The following is a 15,383-nucleotide window of genomic DNA, read 5'->3' on the forward strand; positions in this document are numbered from 1 at the left end:
CACAGGCTTCTGGGGCTCTGCCCACACTAGATCCTGGCAAATGCCCGCACTTCATAAAGTATTGGACTGCGCTTCCTTCTTTGAGATGAGCAGCTTCTCATTCCACACCATTAGTTCCACCAGCCCTTGGCACTGCAGGCTGCTGCCAGCCATGCTCCTTGGGGCTGGGGATTGTAACAGATGCCTTTTCTACTGCCAGTTTGATGTGTACTTTGTTTTTTTTTTTGTTATGAGGGATGAGCAATGCCCTTTGTTAGGAAGAATTTCAGATAGCTTCCCAGCCCTTTGTTTAAGAGGTAGTACGACACTGTTGATCAATGTGGGGTTGTTTGGTTGGGTTTTTGCATGGTTTTGGGTTTTTTGAAGTCTGTTAATGAAACTTAGAATACTTTGTAGAAATGCTGAGGTCGAAAACATGTTGGGTTGTTGAAAAGGTTTAACAAGAAGCTTTCAAAACCTTGGGGGAAAGAAAAGCAAACAAAACACACAAGCAAACCAAAACGAAGTCCTGATTTTTCAGCAGTCTTTTTTACCCTTCTACTGAGTGTGATGATTTGAACCAAAGAAAAGATTAAATGGTAGGACTGTTAAGATTTTTTTTGCTTTTTTTAAAAATTAGTGATACAAGTAACTTCTGAATTAAGTAGGTCAGCTAGACAAAAATAACAAATTCAGCAGTTGTGTTTGTGTGTTGTGGCAGTAAATCTGTTGAGCATCTGCTCAGAAACAAGTCTCTTCTGCTTTCACTAGTCGTAGTTTGAGAAAATTTAGATTGTTTCTGTTTAAAAAACAGAAAGCACTGTCCTACAAGTTAGACAATTGTAATCATAAATCCCTGGAACAATCTGTGTTTAGAGAGCATAAAATAGATGAGCTGGGAAAATTTGTTCTGCAGTCTTTTAAAAAGGGAACCAGACTTTTCTAAACAGATCTGGGCATCTCTTTAGCACATAGAGGAGGTTTTGCTGGTTATAAGTGCCTTCCCTGGTATTTGTAAGTATACTGACAAGAAACTGTGAGATTTGTTGGACATGCCTAATTTGCAGGAATAGCTTGCTTGTGGTGATTTTTTTTTGTTACGGAGCTCACAGTTGTCTGGTGTTAGCAACATGAGTGGTCTTTTGTGCAGGCACCGCTTGAATTATATCTGTGTCCAAGTGAGTTTTTTACCAAGTTCGCAGAGATGCTGTATGTAACCAGACTATACCACTTGGCTCAAACTGGTGTTCATCAAACTTGGAGATGACTTGGAGATGCTCTGCACACTTCACATTCACTGTAGTTTTCTCAAATTTGTCCATATAGATGCATCCTCAGCACAGGAAGATTCAAACTCGCATTGTGCACCAGGAAGCAACCAACTCAAATGTCTTTGTGGATGTGAAAGACTACAGTAAATATGCATGTTCTCAGTGTTTATAAGGACTTTGTAGGCAGGGTTCTGCCTGATGGTTTAATGACGTTTTTAATCTGCTAGCACAGATCACGTAGGAGCAGTCTCCAGGGTCATTTTGTACAGATGCTTTGTGCCAGACTGAGGTACCTTCCCAGAAAACAGATTGTTGGTTAGGGGATGAATGGGCTCCTGAAGTTTTGGGCTGTAAAAAGAGGCCGTTAGTCCTGTCTGTTGGCCCAAAATATGACGTACTTTTGATAAAAATGAAAGACAAAAGGGGATGGTTCAAGAAATGGTCAATAAACATTTTTTTCAAGTGTGAAATGTGCGCTAGCTTACCTTTTCTTTCTTGCACTGATGAAAATTTGCAGGTGGCCTTCCGTACTGATGTTCGCTACAAAATAAGCGAGGAAAGCAGCTTTCTCTGCTTGAAACACATCAAGGAAAAAAAGGTTTCCTAATTTGTGGGAGGATTTTTGCAGAGCCTGTTGGAAGTTATTGCTTTAACAAGACTCAGGAGGAACAAGAAGGTTGATGCAAAACTAAGAAGTGAAAGTAATAGGTCAGAAAATGAAACTAATTCAGTTTTTGGTTGCAATACTCAGGAGATGTTTCAAGGTTAAGGAGTAGACAGGTCACTTGTCTCAGCGCGCATAGTTTGAAAGTTTTAAATTAAAAATTTATCAGATTTCAGAAACCTTGACATACGGCATTCAAAATGTATAGCATGTGAATGACAGGAAAGCTTATTAAATCTGATAAAAGTCCATAAATTAAAAAAAAAAAAATTTAAGCTTATTTTGTTGGCAGTTATTCCTGGGTTTGAGGCCTAGTAAGACTTCGAGCAGCTCCGTCCCTCACAATGGTGACTTATTTTAGGTATGTCAGTTTTAGATGCAGGAGTATAAAACACCTTTTTACATCAAAGAACCTCATCTTGATTTAGAGTCTCTTGAGTGAATAATCTTGTCCTTATCCTTTGGTAAAGGTAATTTGGCATGTGCTCCATAGCTTTTGTTGCAGATTATATTAGGACCATTAGGACAGTATAGTAAAATGAAGCATTACACAGTTAGTTGTTATCTTCCTGCAGTAGGGGGAAAAGTCTGTAGCAGACTTCTCTATTCAGTCAGTCTTCTGCATCCCTGGGCCCCTTTCTTAACAGCTCATGGGGTTTGAGTTTGGGGGACCAGAGAGACTTGTGGGGGTTTGTGGTTTATTTTGTTGTGGTGGTTTATGGTTGTGTGTTGGGTTTTTTTGGTGGTTTGGTTTTGTGGTTTTTTTTGGCCTGTCTTTTGCTTATTTACCTCAATAAAACTGGAGAAAGGTTCATGGTTTTCAATTTCTCAGATTCCCGCTGTCTTGTTCTGGAGAGAATTTTGGTGAAATGAAGTGAGTTTCTAAATAGAGCAGAAACATTTGAAATATAAGCATTGCAGAGTAGTGCAATTTTATCACTTCAAAGGGCATGGGAAGGAATCCAAACCTGCTTTGAACTGGTGAACATGTATCACTTGCCAGCTAACATTGACAATTATTTCAAGACTGGTATTTCTTAAACTGAAAGGTCAGGATAAGGCATTTAATGTTTTCTTTATATCTCTTAATCCATTAAAAAAAGCGTATTTAACTACATGAATCAAATACTCATTAGCCCAATTAGCTTAATGTTGTGTGGTGTGGGTTTTTATTTTGTTTGGCTCTGTTTGGAAAGCCTGAATTCTTGCAGGCCTCTTTACCTGTTGTGAGATCAGGGGTGGTTTGAGCATCTTCAAAGCTGCTAAGAAACCGTCAAACATGAATTTGCTAAGGGGCAGCCACTGTGGTCAGCTCAGGAATGGCAGATGACCTGCCAGTATGGGAGCACCACATTCACAAGCCATGTAGGAGGAGCCTTACAGGCATATTTCCAGTGCCCCAGATGACTAAAGGGTTGCTATGTGTTAGCTTCTGACTGGATTCAGGGCAAAGATACATGTTGGAAGTAGGGCTGTTTGACTTGTAGTACAACCAGAGAATCACTTGCACAAAAAGGATCCTTTAACTTTTCTCCTTCATGTGATACTTAAAATAAAAAAAAAAGCAGACTTTTCTAGTGCTAATGAACATCAGCCTCCGAGGATTATGAGAGTCAATGCTAACATTTCTAGGTAATTCTGGGATTAGATTTCTCTAATTTGTCAATATGAAAAGCAGTAAGCTAAAAGGGATACATGGTGATTAATTAGTAAGGCTCAAATAGCCAGTAAAGGAGAAGAGAAAAAGCTCTCTGAGTCAGTGGGGACATTTTCCTTATTTAGTAGAGGTCGGTTTATCAGGGATACATGTTTAGTTGATGTGCTCAGGATGGTTTGTGCTCATTGCGGATCTGACCTGTTCATATTTCTGAAGATAAACTTTTGCAGGGTGTGGAGTGCCTAGGAAGTGGAACCAGCATATTTTTAAGCTGTAATTTTATGGATGTGAGGAAGTAAATGTCTAGTCCAGAGTGGTGGGAGCGGCTTCTGAAGAGTCTGTGGGTTTGAGGTTTGGTTTTCCCTGGGTTGATGGCCGGGTGGAATCCTTGTCTCCCTCTACCCAGCGCTGCACCTGTTGCGATCGCTGCACAGAGCAAGGGCTGCCCAGCTGGGGTTCTCCTGCCTCTGCTGGGACAAGGTTAACTTTTACTTGTTTGTTTTGTAACTTCTCCTTTTTCTACTTATTCATCTGTTCTAGTAGCAGCTGACTTTGTCTAGTTGGCATTTGTTAAAAGGAAAGTGGGAAACCCAAAAGGGTGCTTGTTCTGGATCAAATTTACGTACTCCTAGTGAAATGGTGCCCCTTTATGCTCTGGGGGAGGTGGGGGATCATTTTGTAAAGGGTTTCTTGACCATTTGTAGAGGAAAATCTGATTGCTGAGTCTGGGGTGGAGTATGAGGCCTTGCTGTCGCTGTAGTAAATAACCTATTTGAGAAAAGCAGACAAGATCCAAAGTGCAAACCAACGCCTGCCTTCGGGGGTGCAGGACGCTCAGAAGTGCTTGTGGCCTTCAGGCTGCTGTTGCGGGTTCAGGGCCAGCAAAGGCCCAGCACGTTCCACAGGGATGCTCTGCAGTGACCGGTGTTATCCACGGTGGATGGCTGCGGGCTTTTGGGTTTTAAAGTGGCTTTAGATTGTGAATGAAGAAGCTGCCTATAAAAAGGTTCTTGAATTCTGAGTTTAATTCCCTTGTTTATGTTGGTCTTTCATCTCTAGATGCAGAATAGGTGGGGCTGCATTCAGCAAAAAATGCTTGTCTTTCAGTTTCTGTATAATTGAATGGCTCCTTTCAGTGGTGCTGAACGATAGGATGAGGGGCAACAGGCACAAACTGAATATGAGGAAAAACTTCTTTACTTTGAGGGTGCCGAAGCCCTGGAACAGGCTGCCCAGAGAGGTTGTGAAGTCTCTATCTCTGGAGACATTCAAACCCGCCTGGACACATTCCTGTGTGATCTACTCTGGGTGACCCTGCTTTAGCAGGTGGGTTGGACTAGGTGATCTCCAGAGGTCCCTTCCAACCCCAACCGTTCTGTGATTCTGTGAATGTCAGCTTTCAGTTCAGGTGTACTGGAATCCACTGAAAAAGAGGTATTAGTGTGGTGTTTGTTCAGATTTACATGTTTTAAAGAGAAAAGCTGGCAATATACTCAATTCTGCTCTCTTTACTCTTTCACAATAGTTCTTCCCTCATAACTGCAGTATGTTATGCAATAAATAGTCCTGTGGGTTTCAGTAAGACTGCTGGGGGAATTGAATACTACAATATTAGCGGAAGTGGAAAAAATGAATAGTGCTTTTAAGAAGTGCAGCATTTGGCAAAATGCTCATAGTTTGTGCACGTATCAAACATTTATTCTGTTTTGTTTACTTAGGAATCTATTTAAATTCTTACAGAAAACTTGCAGTGAGAATTATGTTAAGGGTGATTTTTATAACACCTGGTGTGACATTTGGGATCCTATCGATTAAGTTCTACTTTAAAATTCTATTTTAACCTTTAAAAACAGTTTTCCTACTGCAAAGGATAGCCTGAACTCAGTAAGTTTTTGTATGAAAAGTAAAAAAATACCTCAAATTTTACCAGTTGCATCAAGGGCAATCCCATGGACATTGAATTGGTGGTCAGACCTGCTCAGTATTGCAAGCATGTAAAATGTTTCTGTTCAAAACTGCTCTATTTTACTTGAGTGTCCTACTAGGAATTAACAATCCATTGAAGGGATTTTTTTTTTTTTTTAAAGGTTGTTTAAAAAAAAAAGAAAAAGAAAAAAGTGGAGAAAGATTAGAAGAGCATATCAGGAGAGAGACTTTTGTGGGTTTTTTTTAAAAACTTTCCCTGTCTCTTCTTCCCAGACATAGCTGGCCAAGATCATCCTGTGTCTTGCAGCTGTGTACCCTCTGCACGTCCTCACTGGGCTTTGCTGTCCTTGTGGATGAGCTCTGGTTCAGGTCATGTCCCCGTTCTTCCAGTGCATGTGGAAAACATAAGCAGCAAAGGAAGAAAAACTGAAGCAGAAAAAGGGTAATGGGTATAACATCAATATTACAGTTCTGTTATATTTTTAAAATCTAGACAAACACTGTATCTGTGCTTTGTCCTGGATTTATCTAGGCTGTTCATTAACAAGACATATCATTTTACGAATGGCATTTAAGCAAACCCAGCCGATTTGCTTAGATTTAAATGAAGATCAGCTCAGCATGAAGCGTGTTGGAATTGATCCTTGTGGAATTTTTGTAGCTGAAACTTTTTAATCTGCTTTTGACTTTACCATTTTTCTTTTAAATTAGCATGTTTAGGGAACTGCCTTTCTATTGGAGTTATATCATGGCTATCTCATTCCTTCACTCAGCAGAAGAGCAAAACAGAAGTTGAAAGATATATGTGTGTTGAAAATCAACCAAACAAAAAAACTACACCTCCTCAAATAAATAAACAAACAAAACCCCCCTCTCCAAATAAAGTCTTATTTCAGAGGAGACTAACTTTGCAAGTGCCCAGAAAATCCATTTGAAACAATTTTTATTTTCGTTTATTTAGTGAATGTTTCTTGATCTTGCTGTTAATGGTGAAGGCTGAGCTTCAGTTCTTTTGTGAAAGCGTGAAGCTGATGAAGTTCTTTCTTTTATGTGTTTTTATGCCACCTACAGTACCCTCTGCCCTGTCTCTACTTATTAGTGTTTCCTTGTAGGACTTCATAGAATTAGTTTGAATACTGACTGACATCCCCTTTACTGTTTGTCTTAGGCTTGACTCTTGTCTGTATTTCTTGCTTTCTCCTCAGGAAGTTGTCTAAATTTATTTAAGAAAAAAGACTGTATTTTGGGGTTTTTTTCAGCTTTTTGGTACAAAGCATGGTGGACATGGATGCCACAGTTCTCAGCTCCTTTGTTACATGACTAGAAGTGTTTTACAAATCCTTAGAATTAAAAAGTAAATTTCTGAAACCAAATTCTGTGAGCATTTTGTTAGCTACTTCAGCTGCCTGTTTGGTTATCTGCTTATAGCACTGACCAGCACTGGTTTGATTATGTCGATGTTGAACTAGAGAATACAATTCTCGCTTCTTCGTTTGTTGTCTTATAGTAATTTAAAAGTTTCCAGTGCAGCTAGATTACAGTGTATTTACATATAACATATACAGAGCTTATATGCTTCTGTTTCATGACAGAAAACTGGACTGCTGTCTTCTCCAGCTCAGCACTGAAACTGGTATTGTCAAAGCTCTGAACCCCAAAGCGGGGAATTTACCCCCAGTGCGGCCCCATTGATTTGGTTGATGCTGTGGAGCTAGTGGTATGGTTGCTATCTATAGTCAATCCAGATTGTGACAAAGCTTTTACACAGTGTAAGAAATTGCTGGTTTGTTTTCCTCTTATACAAGGATCGAATAGTGAGTTCACAGATACACTGCATGAGTCTTTGGATGTATGACCTCCCACCTCTCTCACAGATAGTGACCCAAATTATTTTGCGCTATAGAATTGGCTTTCATGTGGGAATCTTATCAATATATCAAGGGTTTTTCTTTGGAAAACTAAAAAAGCCAAGAAAAACAAGGAGATCTGGAATCACACATCTTTCTTTACCAAATGCTATTGCTGTAACCACTGTAACATTGCTTAGGACTTAATTCTTTTTAAGTGGCTGTGCTATCTTTAAATGTAGCAATTGTAGCTCAAAATGGTGCTTAAAATGGGACTTGTGTGTGGACAAGAATTCCATGATTTTTAAGAGCTTGTGGTTATTCAGCTCAATAAACGTGGATCTACTTCTTAACTACTGAGTGTGTTGTTTTGGTCCCTGCTGGAAAATGGAAATGAGTCTTTTAAGTGAAATTGAGTAATGTAGTTGAAAAAAGATGGCAGAAGTTCATACTGTTTATATATGAATGTGATTCCTATACAGACTTTGTAGCTCATGGGGATTCCAGAGGTGGAGTCATAGTTACAAATAATTCATTTTTTTTTAATGAGTGCCCGGGTCTTCTTTGAGTGTATGTGGTGTAAGCTATATAATTCATCTTTAAAAGATATCAGGGGCTTCCAGTTTATAAACTGAATGAACTTATTATGGATTGATGTTCGGATCTGCGACAGCTTCGTATTTTAGCAGAAGAATTTGAAGGAAGAGCAAAGTCTTTGAGGCATGGCTCAGTGCTGTTTAAACTTTATGATTTAGAAAATTAGATTGACTGGGCAGCTACAGCGGTTGCTGCCTTCAAGGGCTTTGTTTGAATCTCTGCTGTGCAAAAGCAATCCTGAGGCAGTAGCTACTCTGGAAACTGATTTATGGAAAAGGCTCTGTTTGGAGGAGAGTATTGTGCTCCTCATGTCTGCAAGCTGCCCTGCTCTTTTCATTAGTTGGTGCTACTCTAGGAGGCATTCCGCTCATGCTTTTGTTCTGTCCTTTTTTTTCATGACATGAAAGAAAATCATCTGTTTCATGTGCACTGTGGAGTTCCTTTCATCCTTCAAAGTGATGTTACTTATTTTGCAATGTAATCGCCTGTATGAGCTTGCTTTTGAGCTATAAGGCTAGGTATTGTTTTTGTTGGCAGAGTTATAATGTTTGTGCATCTACCACGTGACATTGATTGATAACAGTAATGAAGTAAATAACTGAAGGATTTCACTTGTTTTCTTTCTTCACTCTTCTGTTTCTCACAGGTTCATTGCTAAACCGTGTGCCTTAGGCCTTAAAGTCCAAGCCAACGGACCACAAAAAGCTCAACCTAATGCTATTCTGGAAAAAGTTTTCACAGCTATTACAAAGGTAAATTATTTAGCTAAAATATTTACCTTATGAAGTGGCATATGGCACTAATAAACTATGGCTGAACAAAACAAAGCTAACTGCTAACTTTTCTGTTCTGTAGCATCCAGATGAGAAGAGACTGGATGGCCTCTCCAAGCAGCTGGACTGGGATGTTCGGAGCATTCAACGTTGGTTTCGACAAAGACGCAACCAGGAAAAGCCCAGCACTCTTACAAAGTTCTGTGAGAGCATGTAAGGATGCACGTCCTCTTCTTGAATCTTGTTGAGCCTTTGTCCTCATCACTTTTCCCCTTTGTTCTTCACGAGTATTTTTGTAGTCTGGTAGAAAAGGATATAAATGGGTAGAATATAACTTCTTATATGAGAGAAACAATCTTCTTTCTCCTGAAGGAGTCAGCTTGTACTTTTTGTGTACTTTCAGTGGTGGAAAGCTTTCAGAAATAAGGTGGTTGTGATTCTATACTGTCAGGGTGCCAGCCTGATTCTTTGAAACAAATACCTTGATGTTAGAATGGGAAGGTGTCCTTACAGCACAATCTTCAGCTGTACAGCCTGACAGAGATCTGAGATGGAGGAGTAAAGATAAAAGCCAATTGGGTTGTTAAACCCCTTCTTTGTTTTTCTCATCCCAGGCTTGTCCCCTTCACTAGCCCATTTTCTTGGGTGCACTGAACTCTGAGAAGCTAAAGGCCCCTACAGTTTAATTACGAAGTTATTTTTCACCTGCTAGCATTTACTTCTAAGGAATCTTTCCCAGCACCCAGCTGTTCTTCAAACTGCTTATCTACCTAAAGGTTGTTTTTCTAATTAGACTCTGTTGTTTTTACTATCTGAGTTACTTTTCCATGTCAGCTGGATTTAACATACTAATCTACATTAAAAGAGCATGGAAAGTTAAATCTGTTTTAAATATTTACATGTTTTACTTAAAGGAGGACTGGTAGACATTGAATTTGTAACAAAACACAAAGAACACACTAGTTTAATTGAAAGACTTATTAATTCCAAGACTCAACCCTCTAGCACTGCTGGATGTTGTTCCTTTGATGTGGAAGGTCACACATTTAAGGCAAATTTTATGTGCTCCAAATCAAGAGACTTGGCAAATAATGCTGAGGCCAGAAACAGGTGTTGGCCTTATTACACCCATTGGTCAAGCGGTTGTGTTATTGCTGGCTTAAAACTCTTTTCTTAGCTTGAGAAAGAAGTGTTAGGCAGAAATGTCAGCAGAAATAGAGGAAGCCTGTTTAAGTTAGAAAGCAAATCTTAGTGAATCGTGTTTTCCAAGAGAGTGTGGTTTGTTTGTTTGTTTTTTCCCTAACAATTCTTAAATGATTTCTTTAAGAAATTGCAAGAAATCACAAAACCACGGCAGACTAGCCAGAGAGAGAGGGATGTGTGTGTTTATATATTTATAAGCAACTTGTGCAATATATTGTTGTATGATTAGTGCAGATTTTCTAAATGTATTTCATACTTTTGTAGCTTTCCTGAGTGTTTTCCTTAAATTTTATTTTCCTGTGGAGACATAAAGGAAAGTTCATAATGTGGTCCTGAATAGATAATGTATCAAAGCATTTTTTTCTAAAGCCAAACTATGAATGAAGTGTTACTCGAGTAGCAACTGCTACTTTCAACTAAGGAGTGAATAGGAGGGAAATTAGAAGAGTTATGTTAAGTATATTGTCTCTCAGAGAGAGTCCCTTTTTAATTTTAGAAGAAGGAAGATAAATTGTCTAGAGACGATTGTCCTTTAATAAACAGAGGAACTGAACTGTCAGAATGCTTAAATCCTTTCCTTGATATTTACAGCAAAAATGCACACTATTTAATATTTAATGAAGCCAGGCAGGGTCAGATTATGGATAAACCTAGTCATCCTGTTGCTGTCAGCTGGTGGTCTTAGAGCTACTGATTTTTTGAGATAAGTGAAGAGCAACCTTTTTTCTACAAGGGTTGTAGCTGTTAATACATAGTCTTGTTTGCTTAGCTCGTAGGAAAGGCTGTGGAATCTTGGAAAAAAATTAAAACTGTATTACTGTTAGAGCTGACAGATTTGATCAGTATATTTGGCTGCTTCTGTAACTCAGGTCAAAGACTTCTTTCTCTTGTGTTACTGCCAGCACATTTGGGCTGACCTAGAGGTAGAAAAAACTTAAATGTACCATGAAATATAGGCACATGTAGGAAAGCTATGGGTGGTGAACTTGCTCCTTTGTGGCATACATCATGAAAAAAACATGCAGATGAGAGCTATGAATGCAAAGTGAAGGTAAGGTCAAGCTGTAATGAACGTCATTAACTTACACTGACAAAATTAAGTGCCAGCAGTATGTGTACTTAATAGTAATGCTGATACATCTTCAAAAAGAAGCAAAATGCCATAAATAATAATACTAAGTGGATAGTTTGGGTTCTCTGTGCCTGGGGTTTGCAGAAGGTGCAGTGGGAGTTGGCTTTCCATCTCCATACATCCAGGCTGCTGTGCAAATGTGGTGTTATCCCACTGACCATGTGTGCGTTGCCCTGATGGCATTTCCAGTGGTGCAGGGTGTGCCACCAGCCATCCTGTCACACATGCTGGATGGAGTTGTTGGCAGGCAGTCAGAATAGTGCTGGGAAGCCAGGGATACCCATTTTTCCGCTCAGTATGGGTGTTGAGTGGTTTAATTAAATCTCTTAATCAGAGCACTAAGCGTGGTGCTTCACTTTGGTATGTTGGGAGCAAAGAAATCCTTCTATATGAGGTCTATAGCCTTTTCATGGCTACTGTGTTAATGGGGCGGCTTTTTTGGTGACGAGTCCATGTATGGCAGCTGCTTCAGAGCTCTGGGCTGCATAAAGCACATGCTTCTGTTGCAGTTGTGGGAAGAGGAGCACTCTAAGTCTTCTGCAACTGGGATGCCAGTGGAGAGTTTCATAGCCCTGACAGGGCATGAAATATGCCTTCATGCAATAAGCAGGCACAGAGCAGGCAAAATGACAGTGATCCACACCTACACCTTCAACTGTTGAGCTGCTGTTGTCCTTCCAGAGAAGACTTCAGTTTTGCTGGCAACTGCATTGATTGACTGTGACTTGGGAAGAGAAGTGACAGAACCCACAGCAAATGTGGAGCTGCTTAAAAAAGAGCTCCAGCTCTTTTTGCATGGAGACTATTCAATTTACTGCTAGAAAAAGTGTTCCTTAGGCCCAGAATGTCTTTCCCATGATGCAAAGGAGAAGGCAGCTGTGCCAGAAGAGCTCTAGGCTGTTTCTGGCTGCCTTATCAGTCTTACCAAATGAATAATTTGATTACTATCTAAGGTAGAGGAGCTTCAATAGGACAAAGGCTGAAAGTGAAACTCAATGATAAACACACTTGGCTGAGATGAATGACACCCAAGATCCAGGTCCAAACAGATTAAACCAGTAACCAAGTCACTAGATTCTTCTTGTCCCAGATTTCTCACTTTCTCTACCCCTTCCCTTGTTTTTCTTTTTAAGCAACTTCAATTCTGGTCCTAAATGGCGTGCAGAGAAACCTACACCTTTTTTTTTTTTTTTTTTTTTTCTGTCCTTTCCCTTCCCCCCTAATTGAATAATTCATCTGCTGCCAGCCTTTGTCAGATGTCCTGGGTAGTAGCAGATGGTGGTTATGTGAAGAAAAAGGCAATGATAAAATTTCTTGTCTGTAGACAGCGTTTGTGCCACAGCATTGTAGTGAAAATAAACTACTTTGCATGGACCTTAACCAACAATCACCCCATAGTTTCGTGTGTCAGTCTGAAAGAGAAGGTGCCATTCAATTATTGGAGCTGTAGAGGTCATTAATGGTAAGATTTCAGTGGCACTAGATACCTCCTTAAGATTTTCAGGCGTTATAGTGAAAATATATGAAATATGGAATAGATTATTTTACCAGGTGATGATTCATGTTCCAGCATTAGTCAGAAAGACAGTAATAAGTGGGATGCTGAGGATTATTTTACTAACAAGTCAATGGGTTGTTTCTCAAGGATTTGGTGATTCTGACATGAAACTTAGAGTTAACAGCAGAGTGTTTGTAATCGCTAGAATAGGCACATCTGCCTAGTAAAACCTGAGATCATAGTGCTCAGACACTACTGGGGAGAGTCTGCCCATAGCTTTTCTTTCTCTTGTGGGAATTTAGGCGGTTTTGTTCTTTTACTCAGCTTGAAAGATCCAGAGTGCATAAAGGAGAGAACAAAGTGGTGAAGTGAGTGTGCTGAGTGGACTTGTCTACTGCTGTGCATTTCTGTTGGTTTTTTATTTCTTTCTCTTTGTCCCCATGGCACAGCCTAACATAAAGACAGGCTTTCTCCTGAACAAGAGTAGGGTAAAAACCTTGTGCTCTGTACTTTGATTATGGGACACATGAGAAAACACAGAAAGTGGATTACCTTGAATCTTTTCTGAAGGTCACGTGATTTCTTTGTTGGTCATGGAGAGCATCTGCAGTACTTTACAAGGCTAAGAGTTGTTTCTGCAAAGAACTACCAATCTATTTATAGGCAGGTGATATAAATTGGATAAAATGCTGCAATAACTCTGCTGGAGCATAGTTTTACCACAGAATTTATTTTTTTAATTGTAAAAAAAGCTAGATGTCTGACCACAAATAAGTTCCCAAAAATGCCTCGAGGAAGAATGTTGCATCTGAACGTAGTGGAATGGGAATTACAGGCATGATATAAGCTAGTGGGCTAAAGCCTTCAAGGTATGGTGGAGACGATTGGGAGGATGTAACTCTTGGAAGACTATGGATGGTGACTTTGCTGGTTACCAGAACAGAGTGTAGTATCCATGGATGTCTCTGTTAATGTCTGATGTCTCAAATCTGATACTGTAGTAATTCCCAAACCACTTCCAGGTTCTTCCCAGTTTCAGTGTATGCACTGCTGCTCACACTACCTGTGTGTAGGTGTGTCCACTTTTCTCAAAGACCTAATATGAAAAGTATAGAAAGAGCAGCCGTTTTGTCTTTTTTCTTGTTGTCTGGAGCAAAGGGAAAAACCCTGTGATACCTGAAGTTACTAGCCTGGGACTTTGAAATGTTATTATGCTCATGACTTGTCCGTCCTACAGCTATGTAAATTTAAGCAAGCGGTTTATTAGAGACATTTACATAGTTTCCAGGGAGTGGCTGGCAGAAACATATGGCCAAGAGAGTTTTTTGAGTTTATGCAACAGTCTGCGTGTGAAAACATGGAAAAGTGCGGGTGGAAAAGCCAAAGATTCTTTTTTCCTCATTCTTCTCTAAAAGAAGCTTGGATACTAAAGTAACTGTAAGCAGGGTGCCTTTTAGTTTTGATGTAAGGGAGAAAAGAGTCTCTGTCTCATCTAATGAGAACATAGTGTTTCTCCTAAGGACTTGAAACTGTGTTTATGCATCTTGCTTTTGGGGAGATTTTATCTGTCTCTAGCTGTATATATATATGTGTACATGTGTATGTGTATAGATAGAGACAGATATATACAGATGATTTTTTTTTTTTTGCTTATCATGCACATTTGTGTAAAAATTCTTTTGGCAGTTTGCGACTTGTTGGCCATATTGCTTTTCTTGACTAGCTGAGTAATTCCTTCCTACAAAATTATACTGGAAAAATAACTATGCAAGGGAAAGAAATTGAGACAGCTGCTTGGTTGTTGGAATTCTAAACTGTGCTGATACAAATCTTTACAAAGCGCATAAAAGAATTCATCAGTCTGTGCTTTGTGTGTAGCAGTAAAGCACTTGAAAATAAATAGGTGTCAAAAAGCTACTAGCTCTGAATTTTTAGTAGCCTCAGGCCCTTTTAAGTCAGCTTCTAAAACACTGCTGAGTACAATGATCTTTGAGATGCAAGTAAAAATATGTGGTAGATGTTATTATGGGTCCATTTAATTCTGATTTGTGAATACAGGTTTGCAGCTGCCTCCGTGCTACGTGCAGTGGAGGGCACACCAGTGCTTCAAAACCAGAAAAGAATAGGAGGCGATGGGTCTGTAAAGCCTGGCTATGTGCTCTGGGGCGAGTGTGATAGTTACTGTTCAAAGGCCACAGAATTACCCAATCTCCTGTATCTTCCTCTGCTGTTTTCCATGGAGCAGCAATGGCTGTTCCTCCTGGCTCTTCCACAGGTATGAGGCACAACCTCTCCCCTGCTGCTCTGGTCTGTTCAGGAGATCTAAGCACTGATAACCCAACCAGCTGCTCGGTGAAAAGGAAACTGCTGATAGGAAGTTAGAGGCTTTTCTTGCTGTTATAATTCCTGATTATTGTTTTTTTTGACTGGGCAGATGCTTGGTTCTGCTGATCCTTCTCTTTGTAACATCCTGCAGAGGGCTGTGTCCTGCCATGGGCAGCATGCTGCCCCCAGGTGCTCCTGAGACAGGCACTTCTGTTTGCATGAGCATGGGACAGCAGTTTTGATTGAAAGAAAAAGCATTAAGGACTATAGAAAATTTCTGGAAGTCACTGTGAAATAGCAGCAAACTCTGGCATGAGGCATAGTACCCTCTCAGTCAGGGGTGTCAAACTCATTTTCAAAGGGCTGAATGTGATTTGAGGACTGTATATGTAACTACTGCTACAGCTGTCTTTTAAGTAATTACTATGATTTCTTTCTTCTGGAACACTTTGTACTGAAAGAGTTAATAGAGCTGATAAATATTTATACAGGTGAAAAAAGTGAGTCATTT

At 39.7% G+C, this 15,383-nt stretch overlaps 1 protein-coding gene across 2 annotated transcripts in view; it reads left to right on the forward strand.

Annotated features, from left to right (window-relative positions):
- The window catches only part of CERS6 (ceramide synthase 6), a 117,586-nt gene that overhangs the window by 30,427 nt on the left and 71,776 nt on the right, over positions 1–15,383 (forward strand). For both annotated transcript variants that reach the window (XM_065841287.2, XM_065841288.2), the window contains exons 2-3: positions 8,588–8,693; positions 8,797–8,927. In XM_065841287.2, coding sequence (XP_065697359.1) covers positions 8,588–8,693; positions 8,797–8,927 — 237 coding nt within the window. The remainder of the gene's footprint in view (positions 1–8,587; positions 8,694–8,796; positions 8,928–15,383) is intronic.

This window comes from Patagioenas fasciata, chromosome 7 (assembly GCF_037038585.1).
Source record: "Patagioenas fasciata isolate bPatFas1 chromosome 7, bPatFas1.hap1, whole genome shotgun sequence".
NCBI lineage: Eukaryota > Metazoa > Chordata > Aves > Columbiformes > Columbidae > Patagioenas > Patagioenas fasciata.